At 32.6% G+C, this 26,921-nt stretch overlaps 1 protein-coding gene across 1 annotated transcript in view; it reads left to right on the top strand.

Annotated features, from left to right (window-relative positions):
- ASCC3 (activating signal cointegrator 1 complex subunit 3) overlaps positions 1–26,921 on the top strand; it is a 300,443-nt gene that overhangs the window by 99,076 nt on the left and 174,446 nt on the right. Inside the window, exons 11-13 of the mRNA XM_019738872.3 lie at positions 11,562–11,726; positions 16,596–16,772; positions 19,668–19,739. Of these exons, the coding sequence (XP_019594431.3) occupies positions 11,562–11,726; positions 16,596–16,772; positions 19,668–19,739 (414 nt within the window). The remainder of the gene's footprint in view (positions 1–11,561; positions 11,727–16,595; positions 16,773–19,667; positions 19,740–26,921) is intronic.

The following is a 26,921-nucleotide window of genomic DNA, read 5'->3' on the forward strand; positions in this document are numbered from 1 at the left end:
ATATTTAAGATTTTTGATTAATTATTGTGAATAAATAATAGGTCTTTGCTGCTAGTACTCCTTATAGTATTTCTTTATGTCTTGTTTGTTGTTGTTGTTATTTGTTTATACTTCTTAACTGTTATACTACAGATGTTGGGGTTGAACTGTAAGAAGGAGTTTGGCATATAAGCAAAGTGTTGGCAGTTAATAACCTAGAAAAGATGAAGAGGATAACCAACTTTAATTTTCTTCCATTATATTATCAAATCAAGTTAGAAAATTTTCCTCAGAGGGTAACTTGTAGCTGTATTGAGTATTTCTTAATTATTCAATTGTGATTATCGCATCCTGACCAAGGAGGTTAGTAAAGAGAATTAAAATATCTGACACATGGGGAATTTTCTGCAGAATACATGTTCATATTACCTTTCCTTGGACAAAGTGATTGACTATATTTAGCTTAAATAGAGTGTATATTTTAATAAGGTAAGTATAGTCAATCCAGAACCAATTCCTATTGATTATTGACTTTATGTCCTAAATATTACTCAAATTCATTCATGTCCTCTCCATCTTTACTAAGATGTCCTCCTAGTCTGAACCTCTGTCGTCTTGCACCTTGATTACCTCTGTAGTGTTCTATCTAGGGTACCAGCATCCAGTTTGCCCCCTCCAATTCTTTCCCCACAGGTAACCAGAAATACAACCTGATCAGTTTTACTCCTTCCCTTACTTTGGCCCATTAAGAAAAACAGCAATCAAAAAAAAAAAATAATAAAAAGCTAATCATAGTTTTCCTGGGTACTCTAAGGTGTAAAAAGAATATAACTCCTGAAAGTGGCTATATCCATCTCATTTCTACCCAGCTCCAGCCATCTCATCATTTGTACTCCTACTCACTCTGCCTGTCTTCACTCTCTCCCATCCATGTTATCTCCCACATGCTCTATGTACATGTTCTGCTTCTGCCAATAACTCTCTTTTTTCTTCTTCACCTAAATCATTCCCTTTCATCCTTTAGATGTTAAATGAAATGTCATTTTCTTAATAAAATCTTCTCTATTTTCTCTGGTTGGGTCAAATTTTCCTATCATAATTTGTCATAGCACTGCATAGCATATCTTTAGTAGCTTATCACAAGTAAAATTTTGTGTTTTACAACTTTTTAAATAATGCCTATTGCCGCTCCACCTGCAATGCCATTTAATTAAGCCTTTTGAGATCAAGGGCTGTCTGCCCTTATCTTCCCTCATCACTGCATAGCATCGTATCTGGCAAATGACCATGAGGACGAAAAGGATAACGACGATGAGGATGCTGATGACGTTAGGAAATGTAATCCATCCCTCATATATATCAGGCATTATTCTAAACATTTTATGTGTATTAATATGTTTCCTTTTCATTATAACCCTGTGATATATAGATTCTGTTATTTTTTATTATGGAAGAAACTAAGATTTGTACTATTTGGTATACAATAAGTACTTGATAAATGCATGACTGAAAGGTATTGAATGTGTTTTCATTAAACATTTACAGTATATCAGAGATAATGTATTGATAAATGAAGAATGGCGATAAGAATAATCAAATATTGAAGTATTGATAGATTTTGCCAAATTTCCATGCAAAATGTCCTCACTAGTTATACTTAATATCTCCATTACAGGGTGAGTTTATGCAAATTGATCATATAAACACTAAATACAAGAATAGACTTCCTCAAGGGAAAATGCAGTTTTCTTTTTTTTTAATTCAAGTTTATGCAGTGACAGTCGTTAGTAAAGTTACATAGGTTTCAAGTGTACAATTCTGTAATACATCATCTATGTATTGCGTTGTGTGTTCACCACCCAAAGTCAGTTCTCCTTCCATCATCATATATTTGACCCCATTTACCCTCATCTACCATCCCTTTTCCCCCTTACCCTCTGGTAACCACTAAATTATTGTCTGTGTCTATGAGTTGTTGTTTCTTTGTTTCTCGTGTTCCTTTGTTGCTTTCAGTTTTATATCCCACGTATCAGTGAAATCATATGGTTCTCAACTTTTTCTGTCTGACTTATTTTGCTTAGCATAATAATTTCAAGTGTCATCCATGTTTTCGCAAGTGGCACTATTTCATCTTTTTTTATGGCAGATTAGTATTCCATTGTGTATATATACCACAACTTCTTTATCCAATCACTATCAAAGGACCCTTTGGCTGTTTCTGTGACTTGGCCACCGTAAATAATGATGCAATGAACACTGGAGTACATGCATCTTTCCAGATAAATGTTTTCAGATTTTTGGGGTAGATACCCAGGAGAGGGATTGTTGGGTCATATGGTAATTCTATTCTTAATTATTTGAGAAACCTCCACACTGCCTTCCATAGCGGCTGCACCAAACTGCATTCCCACCAACAGTGTATGAGGGTTTTTCTCCACAGCTTCTCCAACACTTGTCATTATTTGTCTTGTTGATGACAGCCATTCTAACTGATGTGAGGTGATACTGTGTTTTTTATTTGCATTTCTCTGAGGCTTAGTGATGTTGAGCATCTTTTCATATGTCTATTGGCCATTTGTATGTCCTCTTTGGGGAAATGTCTATTCAGGTCCTCTGCCCATTTTTTTTTTTAATTTTTTAATTTTTAATTTTATTAGTTTTTATTTTTTTAAATTTTATTAGTTTTATTAGTTTCAGGTGCACAAGACAAAGCAAAACTTAGACGTTTATCATTTATATCCCTCGCACTGTAATCCAATGTATAAATGTTGATCATTTATATCCCTCCCCCAGCCACTATCCCTCTGACCTCGCAAAGAGCCAATATATTTCCACTGTCTCTATTCCTAATGCTGTACTCCGCTTCCTGTAACAATATACATACAAATGTATAAATATACATATATATTTATATAAAATTATAGTTGTCATTCAGTATTATTCAGCTTTAGGTGTACTGTGCAGTGATCAGGCATCTACATCATCCCTGAGGTGGTCTCCCAAATGGGACACATGTCCATCGGATACCCTACAACATCTTTACATTATTGATTACGTTCCCCAAATTAATTTTCAAAACCCTGTGGCCATCTTGTCCTCTGCCCATTTTTTAATTGGATTGTTTGTTTTTTTGTTGTTGAGCCGTGTGAGTTCTTTATATATTTTGGATATTAGCCACTTATGGGAGGCGTTGTTTTCAAAAATCTTCTCCCATTCTATTGAAACAAGATGTTAAGCATTATTAACAATCAAACAAATATTAATTAAAATCAAAGCTATTTTTCCATGATAAATTAGTAAAGGTAATGAAAATACCCCATACGGGCAAAACTACAGTGTAACTTCAGCTCTCAACCTTTGCAAATAGTGTGGTTAAATCATTTTGGAGCGTGACTTGCTTAAAAGAAATCTAGATATTGTGACGAAAACCATTTATTTAACTGAGTAGAGAATGGATATTGGAATACTGGGATCTTGGAAATTTGACATATTTTAGCCATTTCTTCTTAACTCAGGTTGCAATATCAGAATCACTTGGGGAGCATTTTCCTACTACACACATTGGTATTCTTTTTGAAAATAGATATCATAACATGTGTCAATGATAGCTCATTGTGGTTTTGCTTTGCATTTCCCTGATGATCAATGACATTGAGCACCGTTACATGTAACAAGCTGGGGGTCACTGGAGCTTGCTGGTAGCCTGGTGCCCTGGATGCTGCCTGGGCCACGGGAGCCACTTGCTTGGGCTGCTAGAGCCAGTAGGTAAATGCTGGGGTGAACTAGGGGCCTGAGTTTGCAGGAGCCTCTCAGGGAGGCACCTAGGGCCTTGGAAGTTGGCCTTGTACTGGGTTGGGCTGTCCACGGTTAAGTTGGGCACTCACTTTACTTTTCTGGTTCAGTGGGGACGGTTTCTCTCTGCACTGGGCTGCCTGGGCTTAGAGGGGTGATGGGGATAATGTGAATTGACCTTTCCTACCCTCCTCAATGCATCTTTTATTATTTCTATGCTTCATCCACATATTTTAGTCCATCACCTGGAATCCTAAACTCTTGTGAAGTTATTTTAATGCACGGATAGTTGTTCAAATTGATGTTTCTGATGGGGGATGACTAAGTACTAGAAATTCCTATGCTGCTGCTTTGCTGGGATCACTCCCAGTTTTTCAATTGAATGTCAAGAAAGCTTAGAGCCCGTTTTTATACTTAATCACCGATACTATATTGGCTAATCCTTTTCTCCTTCTTTATCAACTTTCTAGGCCTCATTTTTAAGTGTATGTGAGTTTCTGTTAAGCCACTTCAAAGCCAGTAACAAATAATTGTGTTTGATCTCTTTTTCAGTGCTATAAGCTTGTGAGATTGTACAAAATGGAAGGGAAAGGAGAAAAATGCAGAAAAATGTATAATTTGACTTGTCTCTGTGCTGTAATCATATTGATGCTGTCTGTGTGGTTTATGTCTAGACTTGTGAACAGAATCAGTGGCAGTTGCTTGTACAGGGTCAGCTGTCCCTCATTAGTGACCATTGCGTTTCGTAACATTGTGTGAGAGAGAGTTTGGACCACAATTTCACTTCTTTGCTGTGTTTTTATCTTAAAGTATAAGCGTCTAAATTTCTTGGCTTTATCTTTGTATTCGTAACTATAGACATTGAGTAACTGAGTTAGTCATAAACTTCTATGGAAAAATTCTCCTTTGGATAACCATAAATTGTGATTAAATAGTACACACGTCCTGCCTTTGTTCTTTTTCTAAATAAAGTAGAAATGATTCAAATACTAGAAGCAGGTAGACAATAAGGACAACTGGTTTCCTTTTTTGCACTCATTTTCATCAGTTTATATCCTGCCATAATTTGTTGATAAGATTTTAGAAACCTCCCTTCATCTTCTTCCCAACAGTATACCTCCAAAAAACTTTTCTTTTCCTCCCAACAAATCTTTCGTTAATAGTTCGTGAATTAGTGAAATCTCTTAGCATTGAATATCTGGAATTAGTTGAAGAGATTTAAAAAATGGTATTATTTTGAATCATTATTTTATGAAGAACTGCAGAATACTTTTTTTTTTTTTTGGCTCATCACATTGAGGTTTTAGTAGTTTGATATTACAGTATGACATTTTAAAGTGTTTTATTTTAGTAAGAAATTGATCCTCAAACTGAGATCTGCACATATGGCAGGAAAGAGGTGGTGACTGTGAAATGTTCAGTCATATGAGAGGATTTTTTTCCCACTTTCACAGGACACATATACCAATCCAACTTGGGGGGGGGGGGGGGAACAAACAAACTACAAAACCAAGGAAACCTGTTGTCTATGAGCCATAGCCCAATTGTACAGAATAGGACTTATCACAGGACAAATTTCTACCAAAAATTATGTACATGTCAAGAACTTGTCTCTGTGAGTGAGCAGAAAAGGAATCACTGTTAAGTGGTATTAGACCCTTGTTCTACCAATCTGTAATGGAATGAAATCCTGGGGTATTACTGACAAGCAGTTAGAATGATGAGCAGAAGGTCTCTGTGGCTGTATACATGGCAGTATGAACAATTTTTGTATTTTTCTCTATTATGTGTAATTAGTTAAGTTTTAGAGTAAACCTAAAGGATTGTATCCTTTAGAAGCATATATGATGAGATTAGACTTTAGAATGTATGTTCTAGGATTGTTGGAAAATGTTTTAAACCAACAGAAAGAGCTAAAGAGAATTCTGGTCTAGCTGTAAGCACATGTGGCCTAGAAAGTATTTTCTTAAATGTTTAATTTTTGAATTACATGTTATAACTTTTATTCCCCTACTCCCAGCACTTCATGCTCTCTTCCTGCAAAAATTTTAGAATTTATTTATTGATTTTATCCCTTGTTTCTTTAGTAAATGTTACTTATGAAATTTTCAACTAAAATATTATCATAGCATTTTTAACATGAAAATACCAAGGTACATTTCAGATTATATTCTTTATGCTTTGGCTTGACCATTTCATATCTTTTCAACAAAGAATATGCAGTGAGAGTCCTTTGGAATTGAAGATTTTCCAATTAAATTGTATATTTTCATTGTATAAGTGAAAGCTATGGTCCTTGACATAGTATAACTAGATACGTCAGAGGACTTTGTGCTTTACATGTGTAAGTGTGCACTCATGCATGTGAACTGATGGGAGAAGAGGGAACATAAAAAATGTAGAAAAGGAAGTAGATGGAACTGATTTGGTGTAGTGTCCCGAGGGGCAGGTATAATCTGCAGGCTGTCAGATTCCATTACAGGGGCTGATGCCATCCATCAGAGCTGACATGTGTATAGCAGAGGTTAGTATAACTATAATTATGTGTATGTTTATGGAATCTAAACCATGTGACATTTTAGATTTAATCTTTAAATTAAAGCATTCATATAATTTATAAGCTTGTTGTTGAGTAGTATGTGATTATATATTTTTAAAAGGAAGGTATACTTCCTAAATCCTGCAGACTTGCCTGACCTATGTCTACAGCATTAGAATGTGATTTGTAACAACTCCAGGCAGTGTTTTCACTACAGAAAACGTATTGAGCAAGCATTGATGAATATTGCTCTTTAACTTAATAGATCCTAACATTTTCAACTAAGTATACCATATTTCATCAATTATAAAACACATTTCAAAAATTTATTTGATAGTGCTTTTCTTTTCACTTCTTAGTGACATAAAATAATGAGGTAGCTAATAATCAATGGCTCCTGAGATTTGATGAAATTGAGTAATATACTCTTGGATTTTAGTAACTATATTTTCGTATTTTGTCATTCTGATTTATAAAAAATCATTTATGTAATTAGTTTAAACATTTTTTTATAATTTTCTCCAGTCTAAGTACCAAAACTTTCAAAATCAATTTTAAATATTATAAAGGCAAGAAAGTATACTTTTACTTTTAAATTTTTTGTGTTCTTTTGATTTAACATTTTAAATCTACTTTTAATCTATAGCCATCTGCCTCAAGGAAAAATACCTCTCCAACAATAAAACGTATATAAAAAAAATTTAGAATTCAGTGTGATATCAATATGACTTGCATAATTTATAATAGATATAAAAGGATTTGTTAAACATAAAACAGACGACTTTTAAGGATCACAAACATTTCCCTGTATCTTAGGCTAGATATGTATTGCTGATAGTAATATAATTTCAGAACCATGTTTTTCTATAAAACGAGATAATTTATTGGAATTAAAAGGTTTTATGGACTGGGCTAGATATGAAAAATAGGTACAGACAAGGATATATTTTCTTTTTAAGTAGGGAGCAACAAGGATAACATTAAAGGATCATAGGGATCATGTAGTCTAAATTATGTGTCTGAGTTCTCTTCTTGGTTCAAAACTTTCCTATGAGTGTATTGAACTTCCTTATCTGTTTGCTTTTGGTGGTTATTGATGTCTGTGGTTGAGGGGAAGATTGATAGATAAGTGGGCAGGAAATTGGCCTAAATTTAGAAGCTGTACTTAAAATAATATATTTCTAACCAATAAGCTGAAAAACTTGGACTTACATGTAAAATTCCATATTTGGTCTCTTCCTCAAGATGCTTGCAGTGCACATAAAAAGACATTTAAACACACACGATCACACATATGAGATGATAATGTGATCAATGCATGTTAGAAGCACAAAACACATATTTGCTTATTTTTTCCTCAGGGCCTAGAATATCCATCTTTCTTTCTTTGGCCAACTGTTATTTACCTTTTACCTGTTCAGTTCTGGTATCCCTTCTTACCATTTAAGTTTTGCTTTTAGCTGTAAATTTAATTATTATAGTATGCATATATAGTATGCACACAGATTAACTGTTATTGAAATAAAATGTGCACACAGAATAGTGCAAAAATTGTAAGTGAACAGTCTGATAAATTTTCCTCAAGTGAGTACACTGATGTAACCACCACCTATATTCAGAGGAGTGAAAATTACTGTCTATCTTAAACCACTCACAAAATGTATCTCAAAGTGTTTTAAAGAATTAATGTAAGTCATGAAACTGTAAAATTCCTTGTAGATAACATAGGGGAAAAAGCTCTCTGACATTGGTCTTGGGAATGATTTTTTTGGATACGACAGCAAAAGCACATACAACAAAAACAATAATAAACAGGTAAGACTAATCAAATAAAAAAGCTTCTACATAGGAAAAGAAGCAGTCAGCAAAATGAAAAGACAACCTATGGAATGGGAGAAAATATTGTCAAACTATCTATCTGATAAGGAGCTACTATCCAAAATATATAAGAAACATAAAATATATAAGAAAAATATATAAGAAAACTCAATAGGAAAAAAAGGATACAATTAAAACGTGGACAAAGAACTTGAATAGGCATTTTTCCAAAGAAGACACACAATGGCCACCAGGTACATGAAAATATGTTCAACATCACTAATTATCAGGGAAATGTATATCATAACCGCAATGAGATTTCACACCTGTTAAAATGCCTGTTATCAAAAAGTCAAGAGATAACAAATGTTGGCAAGAATGTGGAGAAAAGGGAACCCTTTTGCATTATTGGTGGGAATGTAAATTGATACTGCCACTATGGAAAACAGTATGGAGGTTTCTCAAAAATTTAAAAAGAACTGCCATATGATATGCCATCCCACTTACCTAAGTGTTCATCAGTGGATAAGTGGATAAAGAAAATGTGGTGGATATGTACAGTGGAATATTATTCATCAATAAAAAGAAGGAAATCCAACCTTTTTCCACACATGATAGACATGGGGGAAATTATGCTAAATGTAAAATAAGACAGAAAAAGACAAACACTATATGTTCGCGTATGTGGAATATAAAAAAGCCAAACTGAAAGAAATGGAGTGGAATGGTGGTTGCCAAGGGCTCAGGGGTTGGAGAAATAGGAAGATGTAGGTCAAAGTGTACCAACTCCCAGCTATAGGATGAATGTGTTCTAGTGATCTAGTGTACAACATGGTGACTATAGTTAATAATACTGTGTTATATGTTTGTAAGTTGCTAAGAGAATATACCTTAAATGTTATCAGTGAGTACACACACACACACACACACAGTAACAGTAATTATGTGAGGGAATGGAGGCATTAACTAACCTTATTATGATCATTTTGTTGATATATATATATATATATATATATATATATATATATATATATTACATATATGTATAAAATGATCACATTGTACACCTTAAATTTACAAGTTACATGTTATTAATAATCTCAACAAAGCCAGAAAAAAAAAGGAGAGATAAAATTACTTTCCCTAGGTCACAATATTTTAAAAGACGAAAGATAATATTATTATATTAACATTTAATTGAATTACCAGATGAATTGGTTCTTGCAAGTCTCAGGTTCTGTCAAGTCCTTTGGTTTTGCTGTCAAATGGATGAGCATTTTAAAGTTGAATACACCAAATTTTTGCACAGTGGTGGTATATAGCATCTCAACTATGTCATTTTTCCAGTGGACAGGCTGAAATTGGAACAGTTTGGAATAATGATTTTTATACTCCTTAGGGAATAAGCACATGTATTGAGAGGAATTTAAGTTGACAGTAAAAATATTGACAGTTAACCCATGTCGTAATACAAGAACAAATGGAAATAACATGAGAAATTCATTAGGCAAATGTGATGCTTTATTTTCTAGCCATTTTAGTTTAGAGAATTGAAGTAACGAAATAGTAATATAAATGAAGCCACTTCTCACTATGCTGAAAGTGAAGTTCAGAAAACAAAATTCTAGAATGTATTTTTAAGATTTGGTGGTATAGTTTTATGATATCTGAAAAATTTGATTTTACAATTTAATTGTCACCACATTATTATATCTGAAAGTGAATTATAAGAAAGAGTTGGCACAGCCTTCTACATTCTTGGAGAGGTAGGTAGCTAAGCTTTGTATTTATTATAATTTAATGGTGTACTTTGTAGCTTTAATATTTACTAATAATAAGCTTGCTTATTTTATAATTTTATATGAAGTGAATTTATAGTTTGGAGAATTAACTGTTTTTGAAAACAGATAGGCATATTTTTCAGGACTTGTAATGAAAAGGGTTGTTAGTGATCCGTGGGTGTTTTTGTAGTAATATATTGGGTTATTTTAAGTTTGTCATTTTTCAAAGTAGAAGTTTTCTTTAAATTTATTATAATGTAAAATAGATGTTAATGCATAGTGAATGTTTCAACCCATTTTACATCTCAAAATTCATTATACATCCATTTATAGTTAATTCCAATAGCATTTTTTTCCCCATAAAATTTGATGTGACCTAAACATTGCCATTTAGCTTTAGCAAATTAACTAAGTAGCTTTGGATTCGTAATATTTCACACCGTATATATGAATTCCTTAATCTATTTCGTTACAGTTCGCCAATTAATGTGTTTAAGTACAACTATTAAATTTTGTGGTTAGGGTAGTTCAATTCAAAATGATACCAGTGATATCTCTAATAATGTAAAGGTTATATTGACAAATTTAGATTGCACATTTGTTAAGAATTTATGTATCATTTGCAATCTAAAAAAAAAGATTATCTTTCCCATAGGTGAATACAAAACACGTGAAATAACATAACAAAAATGTTGAGAGAACAATCTGACGCCCATCTCAGTGTTAACCTCTTCAAAGCACACTTGTGTTGTGATTATCAACAATCTCTATAATCTGATATACTACTGGCTAAGAGAGAAGCTTTGGTTTTGATTTGTTACCTAATGTCGTCTTTGAATTATCCACATGTGGGATTATTTCCTAATGTAATGTTATTGTAGTAGATATTATTAAACTTGCTATCTTTTTTCTGTCACAGTATGCTTTTAGAGGGCACAATTCAACATGTAAAAAGCAAATAGATAGATATCTAATTAAGCGTCATGTCAAATGGCCTGCTTCTGTGAAGTTCACAGAAGCCTGGGCCTAACTCCTGTCCACGTGCCCTGCATCTGCAGGGACTCACTGTTGGGGTTGCTATTATCTGCCAGTTGTGCTGTGTTGTAAGTATTAGTTTTTAGTATAAAGTACTTCAGTAGTAGTTAATATTAAAGGGCAGTTTTTAAAAAGTGTATCAGTAGTGAAGTTTCCTCTACATTTGGATACGTACAAATAGGTGACTATTCAGAGAGTGGATTCTTGGTTTCTTTTCAATCGCCTTTTAATACTTTGTTCACTTTTTTCATCCCTTTTCAAATAAATGCCCTAATCAGTATATGCAAGTTTAAAATACAGTGTCATTTGTTTTTTACATTGTAAGACACTTTTTAAAAAAACCTTGTGTATTTTGTGCACTTCACACTAAAACTTACTGACCTACTACCTCACTGAATTTTAAATAACTTTAATATCACAGCTTCGAGAAAGGTCCTCTTGAAGTGACCATTGTCTGCAATGAATTAGATATCATTCTGGGATGTTTTAACCCTTTTCATTTGATCTGTATATAGGTGGCCAATCATATCTTTTTTTGAATGAACACAGTTGAAATTTAAAAAGTCTTATGTGACTTCTTCCCCTTTTTAAAATGATTTTCTTTTCTTGTTTTATAGATGCTTGTGACCACACCCGAAAAGTGGGATGTAGTGACAAGAAAGAGTGTTGGGGATGTAGCTCTTTCCCAAATTGTAAAGCTCCTTATTCTTGACGAAGTTCATTTGCTGCATGACGATAGAGGACCAGTATTAGAAAGCATAGTGGCACGCACTTTGCGGCAGGTAAGAGGAAGTTACTTAAAAGCTCATTTTTGAGGTATGAGTAACTTTTTAAACTTACATGTAGTGTTCAAAGAAATATTTGTATGTGTTTTTATGGGTATAAAAATAATTTTAGTATGGAGAAACCTTCAGCTATTCATTTTCATATTAAAAGTATCCTATCTTTCTTCCTTCTAACTCTTATTGAAGTTTCATTAACTAAAATAAATACTGGAAAACTTCTATTCTAAGCCTACATTGCAAAGCTAAATCTAATATTGACTAAGCAGTATTAAAATATGGTAGACCGTTGGAGAATATTAGAGGTTTCATCTATTTCTCTCCGCAACTAACGTCTTCCCCCTGAAATAAATCTTAACATGATTTTTTTCTGAAATACTAGATGAAATGAATTATGATCACCTAATGTCCATAATCTTAATCATTATTTTTCCAAATGGACATTTATATGTTTTCTCTAATTTTGGACTTTAGTTGTTATTCATAAGTAGTACCACCCCAAACTGGTAAATTCAGCAATGTCTTGTGATTGTTTTTGTTGTTTTTTTTGTCAGCCCCTCTTTTCATTAAATGAAAAGATAAAATATCATAGAATACCTATGAGTATTAAAATGATGTTTGTTGGTAAATCGTACATGTATAGAAAATAGATGAAGACGAGTTTTTCAACCTAATCAAGAACTCTAATTCTTTGACTCCCATCTGTTATTGTTTTGGATTCATATTCTCCTGGCTTTATTTTCTTTCTGAAATAGCCAAGACTTCATGACCAATTTTTCTTTTGTTAATAAGTTTAACTTATTCCCTGACTACCTGGCAAAATTCCAACCGTGAGCCTACCAAATGATGTCTTATGGTTACAGCCAGACAGCTTAAACACTAACATAAAAGATTATACAGTGATATAGACCAAGGTCATCATACATTCATAGACTCTGAGGTCACCTGGATCGTTGGGATTACCCTGTAACTTCTAAGCAGCTTTTCTTCTTTTTCCCCAAAGTGGTAATTGCCAAGTATCACTAGACACTTTCTTTACTCTTCTCCACCCTGTTATGCCTCCTAGTTAAATGACATTACTTTTTACTGAATGGAAATAGAGGCTTTTATGCTTGAAGTCCCTCAGTTTGCATCCCTTCTCTTCTTCCCACTCTGGAAAAAACCCTCAAATCCTTTCCCATAGCTGTCTATACTCATCATTCCATTCCTTGTCCTTTAATTAGAGGTCCCTTCTCCCTTGCCTTAGATCCCATTCATTCCTGTCACTCCAGTTAGTTACACTGTTTTGTTTTTTTCCCCTCCTGTGTCAGTAACTTCTCACTGGGCACTGATTCTTCCGCTTAAAAGAATTATGAAGTCCCTCTCATCTTTACTAAAACACCTCCCTCAAACCTATCTCTCTTCAATAACTTCTGCTTAATAAAGCCCTTTTTATCACCCAGCTTCTGGAAATAATAATCCATATTCACTGTTTCCTTTTTGACTTTCAAAACATTGCATTTCTGTTTATTGCTCCAACATAGGTAATAAAATATGTCTTACCAGGATTGCCAGTTACCAAATCCAAAAGATAGTTCTCAAACCAAAAATGTGCAATATATTTATTTTCTCATTCATTCAGTGAACATTTATTGAATACCTACTATATGCCAGCCACACAGTTCTAGGTGCTGTGGATATAGTTAACCAAGTTTTTCTCACATTTAAATTTTCGGCTGGGGTTAGAGTTGGGTGCATTTGCTCGTACATGAGAGGATATGCAACAAGCTGTAAAAGTAGTTTCATAGTAGGGTTGGAATTAGAGGATTTGAGACATGTTAACTTTTTACTACATAAATTAAAATATGTGTATATACATGCACATAGACACACATACATATAACACAAAAGGTTAATTCAAAGTTAGACTCAGAACACTCAGATTTTAGCTAATATCCAATTTATAAATAATTTCAAGGATATATATGTATTTGTAAGACACACATAAAGAGAAACTTTCTAGCTGTAATATATCTGCCCATGTTTTACATATGAAAGTCTCAAAAGAAGCATGCAGGGCATCATTTACACAAAAGAGAGCTATATTTTGATCATGTACCCTGTACTTACATAACTCAGTAGTGTTTTTCATGCCACATGAATCCATACATTGCAGGTTTATCTAGATTGAGCCTCCTAGAGAGGCTACCTACATCAGCTAAAAGCATTACAAAGATAAGGACTTTCCTGCAACAATCGAACATTAGAGGTCAAGTAAATATCATTAGTAAATTTACCAGGAAGTCTGTCATTATCATGTTTACACGGAAGATTGACCAGGATATCTTTCTTTTTTGAACATTCCCAGTTAAGGGAGAAAATAGATTGCAGGCTGGCTGCTAATACTTTCTGTATGTATGTACACAGAAACACATACAACATTATTTATCATATATACTTTGAAGCGATCGTTGTAAATTTATAAATATTTTGTAAATTATTTGTAAATGTATAATGTTATAATTTTGTATATGTAATTTATAAATATAACCTATATAAAGTTAAATATATAAACAAAATATATGTAACATATATTATAGATTTGTTTATTATACATTATATAATTATATAAATATATGTATTAATATGATATAAAATATATATTATGTGTAATATAGGTATATATTCCACACATTGGCATCTCCATAATAGAATCAAAATCCTATTATATAGTTTATCACTACTATGCTTATGTTTTTCATGACTTTCTGTTTGTTATCTTAAGAAAAATTTTCAAATTTATTAGCTGGACATTAAAGACTATTGAAGCCCTGATCTGTCTAATTTTAACTTCTACATATTGTTTAGCTGCCATAGGTTCCAGCCACACAAAACTATTTATTCCTTTTCTACTACCTTTCCAATACCACTGACCCTCTATCAGAGATGAAAGTAGTCTTAAATTAGAGTATATTTTTGGCTATGAGATTAAGGGTTATAAATGCAAAATTATATATATCTTATCACTCTACGTATCCATCTGTTGAAAACCTACTATTCTTTTGAATCTGCCAAATATCATTTCTCCCGTGAAGTATTTCCTAGTTCACCACTCAGAATGAATTAACACCTTTTCTGTGTTCCCTCTGTACTCCCTTTCTTTGCATATTTTTAGCACTTATCAGTCTTCTTTATAATTTCACAATTTGCTATAATTAATTCTACCGTCATCTGTATTCCTCACTAGATTTTAATCTCCTTGAAGAAAGGGTCTGTGTGATTCTTCTCTTATTTCCAATGTACTAGCACAATGCTCTTAACTATTTTTATTAAATAGGAAAGTTCCTGTTTTTATTTCTTCCTTGGAATTACCAGATTGTCCAGTAGATGGCAGTGTTTTACATCGCACTTCAACATTGGCATCTAACAGAAGCACCATAGGGAGCTCCTCTAATGCAGTGTGGATTCTGTTCAGGTTCTGAGTTGCCTCATGGTATTAGGGATTAAATTCACAACACTGAATTTAATTCACATCTTGGCATGATTGAGGGAAATGTGAAAAAGAGAAAAATGTAAGAAAGGTCAAATCTGTTATATTTAACAACATTCAACTAATATTAGTGGTTGTCTTAACTACTTTCAGTGAGTAGGGTGACTATCAAAACTTAGATTTCTCGTGAGGGAAAACATCATAAACATTTACTTCCTAGTTTTGGGGGTAATTATAAAGGCAAAGCTGTAAAATACTAATTTTTATAGTTTTCAACAATTAATAAGTTTTACATGAATACTTATAGTGTACAGAGCTTTGTGATTTGGCTTAGAAAGCAAAGTTCCAAATTATCCTTATTTAAAAGAATGCATTTTTCATAAGGCTTATCTATAGTGAGAATAATAGGATTATATCTTAAGATTTAGTAATACAGTTGTAAAATAGATTTTTAGCAGAAAAATATCTCTGGTGTTTGTAGGGTACCGTGTATTTCAAAGAACTTAAAAATATATTCAATACCATTTGTATTGTAAATGATTTTAAAACCAAAAATCACTTTTATTTCCTTTCATATCACCACTTAGAACTATTGCTTAATTAAAAATCATCATTCGAATCACTGTAAAGGACTCTAATCACAACATATAAAGGAGAATTCGTAAATAATGGATGTACTCATCTTTTCCCTTTATTTAAATTTTCTTGGTTTTTTGGGGGTTTGAGTTTTTGCTGATATCCTTAGGATTTCTTTAGTGAAAGCAAATTCATGGTAAAATGTAAGCAATCTATAGTAAGGGAAGGAAAACACTAATTTTATAAGTGATTCCTCGAGAATTTAAAAAAAATCTTTTAGTTTTCTGAAAATAATTTTTCATTGAATACATATACATATACGTATAGTTTCAAATATTTATGTCATGCAATTTTATCATTTTAAATTTAGATTTTGTAAAACACTACAAGCATCCACCTTATTTTAAATATTTGTGTTTAAAATGAATTTAAAATAATTGAACTAAAGAATAAACAGCATATATTGTTAATACCTGGAATTATAAGGTAAAACTTACACTAAAACCTAACCCATGTACTTACTTACCTTGTTACATTTTTAGAACAACAAAAAAAGAAGAAAGTATTTAATTAATAGGATTTCCCAGTTCAGGAAATCTGCTAAAATTATACTTTTAATTATTTTGTATCATCCCAGATGCTAGGTTTAGGCCAGTTTTCTTTCATATCTCTTTTAGACTATGTGTTATTATTCAGTGTTTCTTTAGGGATCTTGTTTTATTGTGACTGTTTCATACTTTATGTTTACTAAAACTTATTTTAAACTTAGTAAAAATCCAGGGTGTTGAGTCTACCTCAAACATTAATTAAAATAACCCATGTAGGTTGAATCCACACAGAGTATGATAAGGATTCTTGGACTCTCTGCAACCTTACCCAACTACCTTGATGTTGCTACATTTTTACACGTCAATCCCCGCGTTGGCCTTTTCTACTTTGATGGCCGTTTTCGACCAGTTCCTCTTGGGCAGACGTTTCTGGGAGTTAAAAGTGCAAACAAGGTAAATTTGATTTTAATAATTATGCATTTTTTTCTAAAAATATCTCTGTTGATGTATTGTTTAATACTTATTGGGAATTAGAGACTTCAAAAGACCATTTCTGTAGTATTACAAATATAACATTCTAGACAAAATCAAGCGGTTTCTCAACTACATGTAGTAGAATAATTCCTCCAAAAAGTTGTTTATAGTTTGCAATGTTCTCATCAATGCATGTTTTGTATTCTCAGCTAGGAATGCAAGTTATATATAAGAATATGTATTTTAAAAAGTTATTTTGTTATGATTGAAGGCCAGTGTGAAATAATAAAAGGCTCTCATTAAACCTGTAATATGTATTTTGGTACATTATTTATCAAAAATGAATAATACCTTATATGCAATTGAAAAATAAATTCATGATAGCAACTATAAAGGGAGGTGCCCTACTTATAATGTTTTGTAATTACTATAGTAGTTATATATATGTAAGTGGGATTTCTGAAATTCTTTGTGATGCATTTAGTTTGTCTATCTAGTTCCTTAATAGTATTACCAGGTACCACCCTGTTTCCCGAAAATAAGACCTAGTCGGACAATCAGCTCTGATGTGTCTTTTGGAGCAAAAATTTACATTACATTATACATTATATAAGACTGGGTCTTATATAATGTATAATGTAATGTAATGTAATATAGTATAATATAATACTAGGTATAATATAGTATAATGCCGAGTTTTACATTAATTTTTGCTCCAAACTATGCATTAGAGCTGATTATCCAGCTAGGTCTTATTTTCGGGGAAACACAGTATTTGCATGATTAGGATGCTTATTTTGGACTTTTATTTTGTAATACCATGAAGGAATACGTTACTTTGCATAAAATTTATATATTTATCTTTCTGTTTAAGGACAGTGTTTTTCGGTAGAAGAAATATCTTTAGGAGAATATTCACAGGCCATATGACCTTTATAAAAAAAAATCAAGATGGAATCATATGTTACTATATCAATCTTGGTCTTTAATGTATTATATTATTTCTTGTATAAAAACAATTTTTTAGTAAAATAGGGCCATTTTTACTGCGCACTATTATACATAAAATACTTAGCTAAAAATATCAGAAGCAACATTCACTACAACAGTTAATATGCTCCATCTGCATTGCATACAAGTAAGGTATCTTTAGAATTGCAGGGGGCCATTTCTGACTTATGCATAAAAGGATAGTTCATGATATGATAATAGTTATCGTATGCATATTTTACCTTTATTAATTGTTTCAAGTGCTCTTCAGTATTACTTGCTGCATGTTTTTTACAATCATGTTTTGATATATATTTATCTATCTCATTTTAATGTATCACGGCAGATATAGACCTTTTTTTATACCGTTAGAGTGTTTCAGCTTTATAATTTAAATGATAGCACATGGTTATCACAGAAAGAGATAAAGAAGAAAATTTTTTCAGATGCTTGTCAACCATCTTGATCCTTATTTTCTTTCAATTCATCATACGAATTGGCAAATCACTTAAAGCTAATTAAGTTCACACTATTTTTCACCCCAATATGTTAGTATTATAATCATAAAATGAATGAACCATCATAATTATTTTGAAGGTGTAGAAATTTGGCAAAATTAAAATAACTTTGATATCTTACATACTGTAAACTGTAAATTAGTAATATTTTACTTATACAGATTTTTGTCTTACTAAAATTTTAAAAAATGTACTATTTTTATACTCAACTGTATTATACAGTTGGTAACCATTAAGCATTTCCCCAGGGTATCTGTTGTTTATTATATTTTCTAATCAGTTGTTAGTTTGTCATTTCCTTGAAAAAGAAATCCATGTAAGTTTCTCAGAGTTTCGTTTAGAAACTCATGATGTGATTCAATTGTCATGGAAGAACATGGGAAAATAGTGTGTGTGACATGTCTAATTTGAAATACATAATGGCTTTGGCCAGAACTCAACCCAAAATACACTGGAAAATTATTGACAGTTTTATTTGGAGTTGTTTTTTTGAATCATTAATGTGGAGTAAATTATCTTGTGATTATCTCATCCACCTTAGTCGACATAACAAGATTTCCAGAATGATAAAGTATTTACATTATTAAAACAAAAAATCTAAATCATAGTCATTTCAGGTGTATATGACATTTTCAACCCTCCAAACTCTTAATAAATGTTAAGTTGAGTGATACAGGCTGTGCCACATGCCTATTCCTTTGGGTTAGCCACCTCCTTTTTGGTTGGAAGATTTCTCATCATTAGTAGGGAAAATGAGACCCTTTATTAATTCATAAGTTTGATATTAAACTTCTAATTAATCTAAAATATGTTCTGTAGAAGAATATCTACCCTGCTACGTATACATCACAGAAACAGTATGTTTCCTTAGATTTCAGCTTTATATGCCATGACAGTCTATGGGGTAGTGTTTCAGTGATTTTGAGAATTACAAAGAAATGCTCTATAGCTTATAGAATGAAATAGAACAAAAATAGAAAGAATGGACTTCTCTGAGGAAAGCAGAGAAAAGAATTTTAAATTATTCCAAAATATGTATAACTAGTACATTATGCTTAAAATTATTGTCTTTGAAAAACTCGACACTCTTAGAAAGTTAGTGCTCTGAAAGTATTATATGATGTATTTGTGTTTTTTAAAAAACTTTTTTTTATTAGTTTCAAGTGCACAAAACAAGGGGGAAGGTGTATTTGTATTTTTAATCACATTCTGTTTGTTTCCTATTGCGTTATATGTTAGATGTTTATATTGCATTTGCTTCTGCATTCTAGCTAGTCAAAGATGCATTGTAATTGGCAGTTTTTTTTGTAGTTAGAAAGTTTATAATTGCTTCATTTGATATTTTTCATGTTTTAAAAACTTGAAGGTGCAACAATTGAATAACATGGATGAGGTATGCTACGAATGTGTTTTGAAGCAAGTAAAGGCTGGACATCAGGTACACTTTATTTTATACTATTTTTAGACAATGCTTAATGATTAAAATTATTGATTTAATGCTCTTAAGAAAAATTTCTGGAATTCTGAGAATGACTCAGAGGTTTCATTTCTTAAGTTTTTAGCCCAATGATTAGCCCATGTAAGTCATAAAGTATTTATAGATAATATTATCATCCCAATATTGATAAGTCTTGCTATTTGTTTGCCATTTATATTCAATAGATGAGAGAGAAGAATTTTATCCTTTGTTTTTAAAAAATATTTTTAAAAAGCACCAACCTTCTCTCTCACCTCAAAAATTTTATTTTGTGTTTTTTTTACATAATGTAAAACTTTTAAATGTTACATCATTCTTACTGTTTTCATGAAGTAGTTATCACTTGAAATATATATAATAAAGTTTGTGTTGTTTCATGGTTTGGAAACTAAGCAGTTTTGCTTTTAAACTCCATTGTCCAAAATGCTCCAGTCAAGATTGTTAAAGAAACAGGGGATGATAACAGTTGTTTACGTAAAACTTAATCATTGCCCAATTGTATATGGTTCTTTGAATCACTTTTTTTTCCCTATGTTGTTAGCCGAAAAATATGTCATGTAAAAAGAAATATTTTCTGGTTATTTAGTTTTTAAATTCATTATAAGAGCAGTAGAATCCTTTTTTTCAGACCAAATCTTGTTTGAAGCCCCAATATATAAAACAACTCAAAGATGAATTAGATTTGAGAGCATGGAACACTACCCCCGGAGCTTTCCTGAGGCGCTTTTCCCCTTTTAAAGAATGTTTTAAAATCAGTTTTCCAACGAACCTCAAGAGAATATTGTTTTAAGAATAATTTTTAAGGGGGAAAAAAATTATGATTAGATCGTATAGTGTTAGTGGCTTGCCTTTCCCAGTGATTAGTAAATGCCTAAAACTGCTAAAATTATCTTACATTTATTATCTCATTGAATTCCCTCAGCAGCCAAAAAGATAGGCACTATTATCCTCAAGACAGATGAAGAAAATTAGGTACTACACACAATCAAGTAGTTGTTGCCATCGTTTTACTAGTGCACTTACAAACCCAGGCCTTCTGAGTGTCGTCTCTGCTCACCGTTGTGTCATGTTTTCATTTATATCAGTGTTCTTTGACCCTCATTAGCAAACTGCTTTGTGGGTTGCATTGCTTATCATGCACAAATAAAGAAATGTAAAAGACTAGTATTCTTTCTTTAATCAAAAAATATTACCAAATACTAACCATTTATTCTTAGTCAGGAGCCGGGAAACATTTTCTGTAAAAAAGAGCCAGAGTGTTAACATTTTAGACTTTGTGAACCTTATGTTTTCTGTTGCAGCTACTCAGTTCTGTTGTAGCATGAAAGCATCAACGGACAGTATATGAACAATTGGGCATGGCTGTGTTCTAATAAAGCTTTATTTATAATAACAGACAACAACTGCATTTGGCTTGCAGGCTATGTATGCCAATCTGTGTTCTAGATTGCCTGGTGAGATTTAATTTTAGTGAACATTTGATGATCCTAAAATGCTATCTAGAGAAACTGTTGATAGCATTTCACAAAAAATCCTGAGAAAGAAATATCCTATATAACTACCAATGTTTGTACCTTCGTTGTAAAAAAGGGGACAAATTCAGTGTAATGTAACCGGTATGGACATTTATTTCCAACTTTTATATTACAGAAGATACAAACTGTATTTTTAGCTGTGGGGTCTATAAAATTTACTTATATGCCATATTAAAAATTTTCAGTAAATATTTAAATGTTTTCTCATTAAACATTTTAAATTTAGACTTTATGTTTTTGGAGCAGTTTTGGGTTCACAGCATAACTGAGCTAAAAGTAGAAAAAGTTCTCCTATGCCCTCTGCCCCACATGTGCAAGCTTTCTTCACCATGAACAGCCTGCACCAGAGTGGTGCATTTGTTTCAATCAATAAACGTACAGTGACAGGTCAGAATCACCTAAAGTCCATAGTTTACAATAAGGTTCAGTCTTGGTGCTGTACATTCTTTGGGTTTAGATAAATGTATAACAACATATATCCACCATTATAGTGCCATAAAGAATAATTTCACTGCCCCGAAAACCTTCTGTCCTCAGCCTGTTCTCTATCCTTACCTTTATCCCCTAGTAACCACTGATGATTTTACTGTCTCCCTAGTTTTACCTTTTTCAGAATGTCATATACAGTAGCCCTCCCTTTGTCCATGGTTTCACTTTCTGTCATTCTAGTTACCTGCAGTCAACTGCAGTCTGATAATAGTAAATGGAAAATTCCAGAAATAAACAATTCATAAGTTTAAATTGCACACCATTCTGAGTAGCATGATGAAATCTTGTGGCATCCCGCTTTGTCCTGCTCTGGACCTGAATTATCCTTTTGTCCAGCGTATCCATGCTGTGCAGCAGCTCCTTGAATAGTGTCATTTCATTCAGCATCATTTTGTTATATTGATGAGATGCCATTGTAATTTAACTCTTGTTCATATCAGTTAGCCAGTGGTAAAATTGGTTTTGTTATACGTCATTCCGTCGCAGTTTCAAGAACCTATCGATAACCTTAAGTAAAGACTTACTGTATACGCCGCAAGCCTAATAGTTACTTAGCTGTCTCAGTTATCAGACCAACTGTCATAGTATCGCAGTGCTTTTGTTCAAATAACCCTTATTTTACTTAATAATGCCACATTCACATAATTTTTATTACAGTGTAATGTTATAATTGTTCTATTTCGTTATCAGTTGTTGTTAATCTCTTACAATGCCTAATAAATTAAACCTTATCATAGGTATGTACGTATAACAAAAAAACATAGTATATGTAGGGTCCCATACTGACTACAATTTCAGGCATCCATTGGGGGTCTTGGAAGTATCTCCCAATGGATAAAGGGGAGTTACTGTAGTTGGAATCATACAGTATGTAACCTTTTCAGATTGGCTTCTTTCACAATACGTATTTGAGGTTTCTCCATATCTTTTCATGCCTTGATAGCTTATTGTTTTCAGCACTGAATAATGTTCTGTCTGGATATGCCATAGTTTATTTATCCATTTACCTACTGAAGGACATCTTGATTGCTTTTAAGTTTGGCAATTATGAATAAAGCAGCTATAAACATCTCTGTACAGGTTATATGTAGATAAAAGTTTTCAACTCCTTTGGGTAAATACCAACGAGTGTGATTGCTCAATCACATGGTAAAAGTATGCTTAGTTTTTTAAGAAACTGCCAAACTGTCTTTTAAAATGGCTGTACCATTTTGCATTCCTACCAGCAATGAATGAGAGATCCTGTTGATGCACAGCCTCACCAGCATTTGGTGTTGTCAGTATTTTGCATTTTGGCCATTCTAATAGGTGTGTAGTGGTATCTCATTGTTGTTTAAATTTACATTTCCCTAATTACATATGATGTTGAGCATATTTTTATATGCTTTTTTGGTAAGGTGTCTTTTTAAGTCTTTTGCCCATTTTCTAATCAGGTTGTTGATTTTCTTATTGTTGAGTTTTAAGAGTTCTCTGTATATTTAACATAAAAACCCTTTATCAAATATGTCTTTTCCAAATACTGTCTTCTAGTCTGTGGCTTATTTTCTCATTCTCATGACAATGTCTTTTGCAGAGCAAAATTTTTATTTGTCATGAAGTCTGGATTATCAGTTATTCCTTTCATGGATTGTGCCTTTGGTGTTGTATCTAAAAAGGCATCTCAATACCTAAGGTTACCTAGATTTTCACCTATCTATCTTCTAGAAGATAAATCTTATCTTCTTTTATTGTTCTGTGTTTTACATTTAGGTCTATAATCTATTTGGAGTTAAATTTTTGGAAGAGTGTAGGGTCCATATGTAGATTCTCTCTCTCTCTTTTTTTTTTTTGCATGTGGATGTCTAGTTGTTCCAGCACCATTTGTTGAAAAGATTTTGAGACATTTTGTTACCTTTGCTCCTTTGTCAAAGATTAGTTGTCTATATTTATGTGGGCTTATTTCTGGGCTTGCTATTCTGTTCCATTCATCTAATTGACTGTTCCTTCCCCATACCACAGTGTTTTAATTTCTATAGCTTTACGAGTCAGTCTTGAAATCAGATAGTATCAGGCCTCTGACTATTCTCCAGCATTGTGTTAGCTATTCGGGGTCTTCATTAACTTTGCACAGTGAGTTAATAACTTTTTTTTTTTTTTTAGAATTTTTAATTGTAACGGGGTATCTTCCATCACAAGAGAACTTTGTCTAATCTATGACAGATATCATTATAAATATAAACCCTTAAAGATGTTTTTAAATAATGGAAATTTAAATGTAAATACTTTGCCATGTACGGAACATGTAAATAAATATTTTGTATTTTGACATTAGACAGGAAAACACTTATCACTCCTTTTGTAATTGAATAGCCTTGCAAGTATTATAAAAATATTTAAGAAGCCACTGGTAGAAATGTTATTGTTTTGTCCATAGAATTAAAGTAATTAAAACAAATCATTTTTCTTTCATCACAGTTAACACTTAATGACCACATAAGTAGGTACTTGTTACATTACTGTGGAACATAGGATTGCTTCTCATTGAAGTGAATCACTTTTTTAGAATAAAAAAAAGAGCAGTTTTTGTGAACTCCTTCTTAGTGAGACAGATAAACACATACATCCATATATAAAGATACATAGTTTTAAATACTAACATAAGGAAATAGCTTAATAATGCTATTACTGCCAGTACTACAGATATTTTGAGGCCTTAGGAACTATGAGTCACTTATCTTTGTAGTGTTACAGTATTTATTGTGCAATTTACATACCAAGCAATCATTTGTAATTATTATTTAAGTATATTTATTATACTACTCCAGGCTTTTCTCCATATAATCTTGTATTATACAATGTTTTCTTAAAAAAGGAATGAAGCAGACTATCCCTAAGTGTTCGGAAAAGTAGCAGTTGTATCTTCCATTGTAGGTAGGTAAAAATCCACGTGAATGTTTTAATTTAAAGGATCTTAGGAAGGTTATATCCTCTTCTAACATAGGTCTCTTAACTATATAGGGACTAACATATTCCTCTAGAAATCATGATTTATAAAGTTCAGATGCTGGCTGGGAGAGCTTGGTCAGTAAAAAAGAGATCTTAGTGCTGGCCCTTTTATTCTTAGTATAAATTTGTTCGGTGCATTACTTTTCAAAATGAAAGCTGCCAGAGGATAGGCACTTGTAGTAATGGTAACTTCTGATAGGAAGGAGGGCTTGGTTCACAGCACTGGTTCCTGTTTAGAAAGGACAGACTTGAATCGGATACCCAGGGGAGGTTTTAGGTGACTAGGCCAGCTGCTCTTGGGCATGAAAAATCTGAGAATGGAGAGGGTGCAAAGCTGAGGCGAAAGTTGCACAGAAGCATTACCTCCCCACCTTTTGTGTGCATGCCATAGCATCCATGACTGCCAGCCTTTGAAGGATGCATGACTACTTAGCGCTCTTCTCCTGTACTCTCGTCTAATTAAAATGTACTCTGGGTGATTGTGTAAGTATGATTACAGTTTGACAGCCCGCTGAAATACTTTAAGTCCCTCTCTCCAAACAAGAATTAGGGCAGCATAACTATGACCCACTTCAGGTTGTGTGTCCTAAGAATTTAGGTTTAGACTGAAGGTCTCAGTTTCTTTCTTTGAGTTGTTAGCGATGATGTTTGTTTTTCATAATGGCAGGACCTTCCTAAGTTCTAGAGAAATACCTACATATCTCCTTTACTTTTGTTCAATTGTAAAAATAATATAACACTGAGGAAAATTTTCATAGTTTCACTTATTTTTACCATTTTAACATTATTATTATAATTTTTATGCATACCCCATTAGTCTTGTCTATTTTCACACACAGCTTTTGATTTTGCTTATTTAAACTTAATTATTGGTTACAGTCCATTATTAAATTATAATTATTCTATGTATACAGTTTTATGTTCACTGTTTCTCTTAATAAATACTAAACATGTTTCATTGTTTCTACATTGTCTTCACAATTTTAATGTCTGTAAAAGATAAAGGGGAGTTTTAGTTCAGGTTGCAAGTTCCAAGTGCCATGTAAGTCTTTTTAGGCTTCTAATCTTCCCAATCCTCTGACATTGCATTATTTCCTTTTGTTAAAGGAGAAAATGAACCTAAGACACGTTAAGCAGCATCCCAGGGTCAGGCAGCTAGTAAAGAATCACCTCAGGGTTGAAATACACATCTTTGTGTTGATAAAGCTCTCATCTTCAGAACGTCACACTGTCCCTTTGCCGCTCAGCTGACATTGGCTGTTCCTCTGTTATTGGTCATTTCGCCATTATTGGTGCTTAAATGTTGGCTACTTTCTATTATTAAAGACAGTGCTCCTGTACTGATCATCTCTCTGCCTATTATTTTCTTCTGCTAAAACATTTACTCAGGATAAATTCCCTAAACTAGGTCTTGCCACATGATCCTGTATTGCATCCGAATGGGTTATAACATGTCGTTGTCATAGCAGACCTACATGGGATTTTATAAATTTAGGCCATGTTCGTCTGAATAGTTTTATCAGTGTAGTGTAATACAAGGTTATGATCTGATGTGTGTTTGTCACTTTGAATTTATTTTACAATCTTAAGTCATATAAGACATAGTGGTGTCATACCAGTACGTTTTTTTTTTCCTAAGTAGCAGCTAGTACCTCTAAATCATGATTATGAAAACACGTGTTTTGCATACTGTGTTTTTCATGCCTTGCTTCAGATGTGCACTTACTTTCTGTTATTCAAACCTGTTCTTCCCTGTGTTTTTGCTTCCTACTGTGACCCTGTGGTCTTTGGCCTTTGCGATTGTGTTTTTGAAATGTAATTTAAATATGACTGATATAAAAGAGACTGAGGGGAAGAAAAGGAGTTTAAACAAATTTAACCCTTGAGCATACCAAAACACAAAAATGAGGGGGGGAAAAGTCACTGCTAATTCTACCATCCAAAGATAGTTTCTGTTTCTGTATGTCCTTCCCTTTGTTAAAATATGTTTTAGTCTCTATCTTTTCTCAGTTATTTCTATAGTTTCTCTAATCATGCAAAAATGTGACAGAACCATAAATAGAAACAATGACATTAAAATGTAAACTAACACATAGATTAAAGAGGTCAGATTTTTAAAAATTAAGCAATGTAC

This window comes from Rhinolophus sinicus, chromosome 2 (assembly GCF_057876585.1).
Source record: "Rhinolophus sinicus isolate RSI-liver-muscle chromosome 2, RSI-T2T, whole genome shotgun sequence".
In the NCBI taxonomy this organism is placed as follows: domain Eukaryota; kingdom Metazoa; phylum Chordata; class Mammalia; order Chiroptera; family Rhinolophidae; genus Rhinolophus; species Rhinolophus sinicus.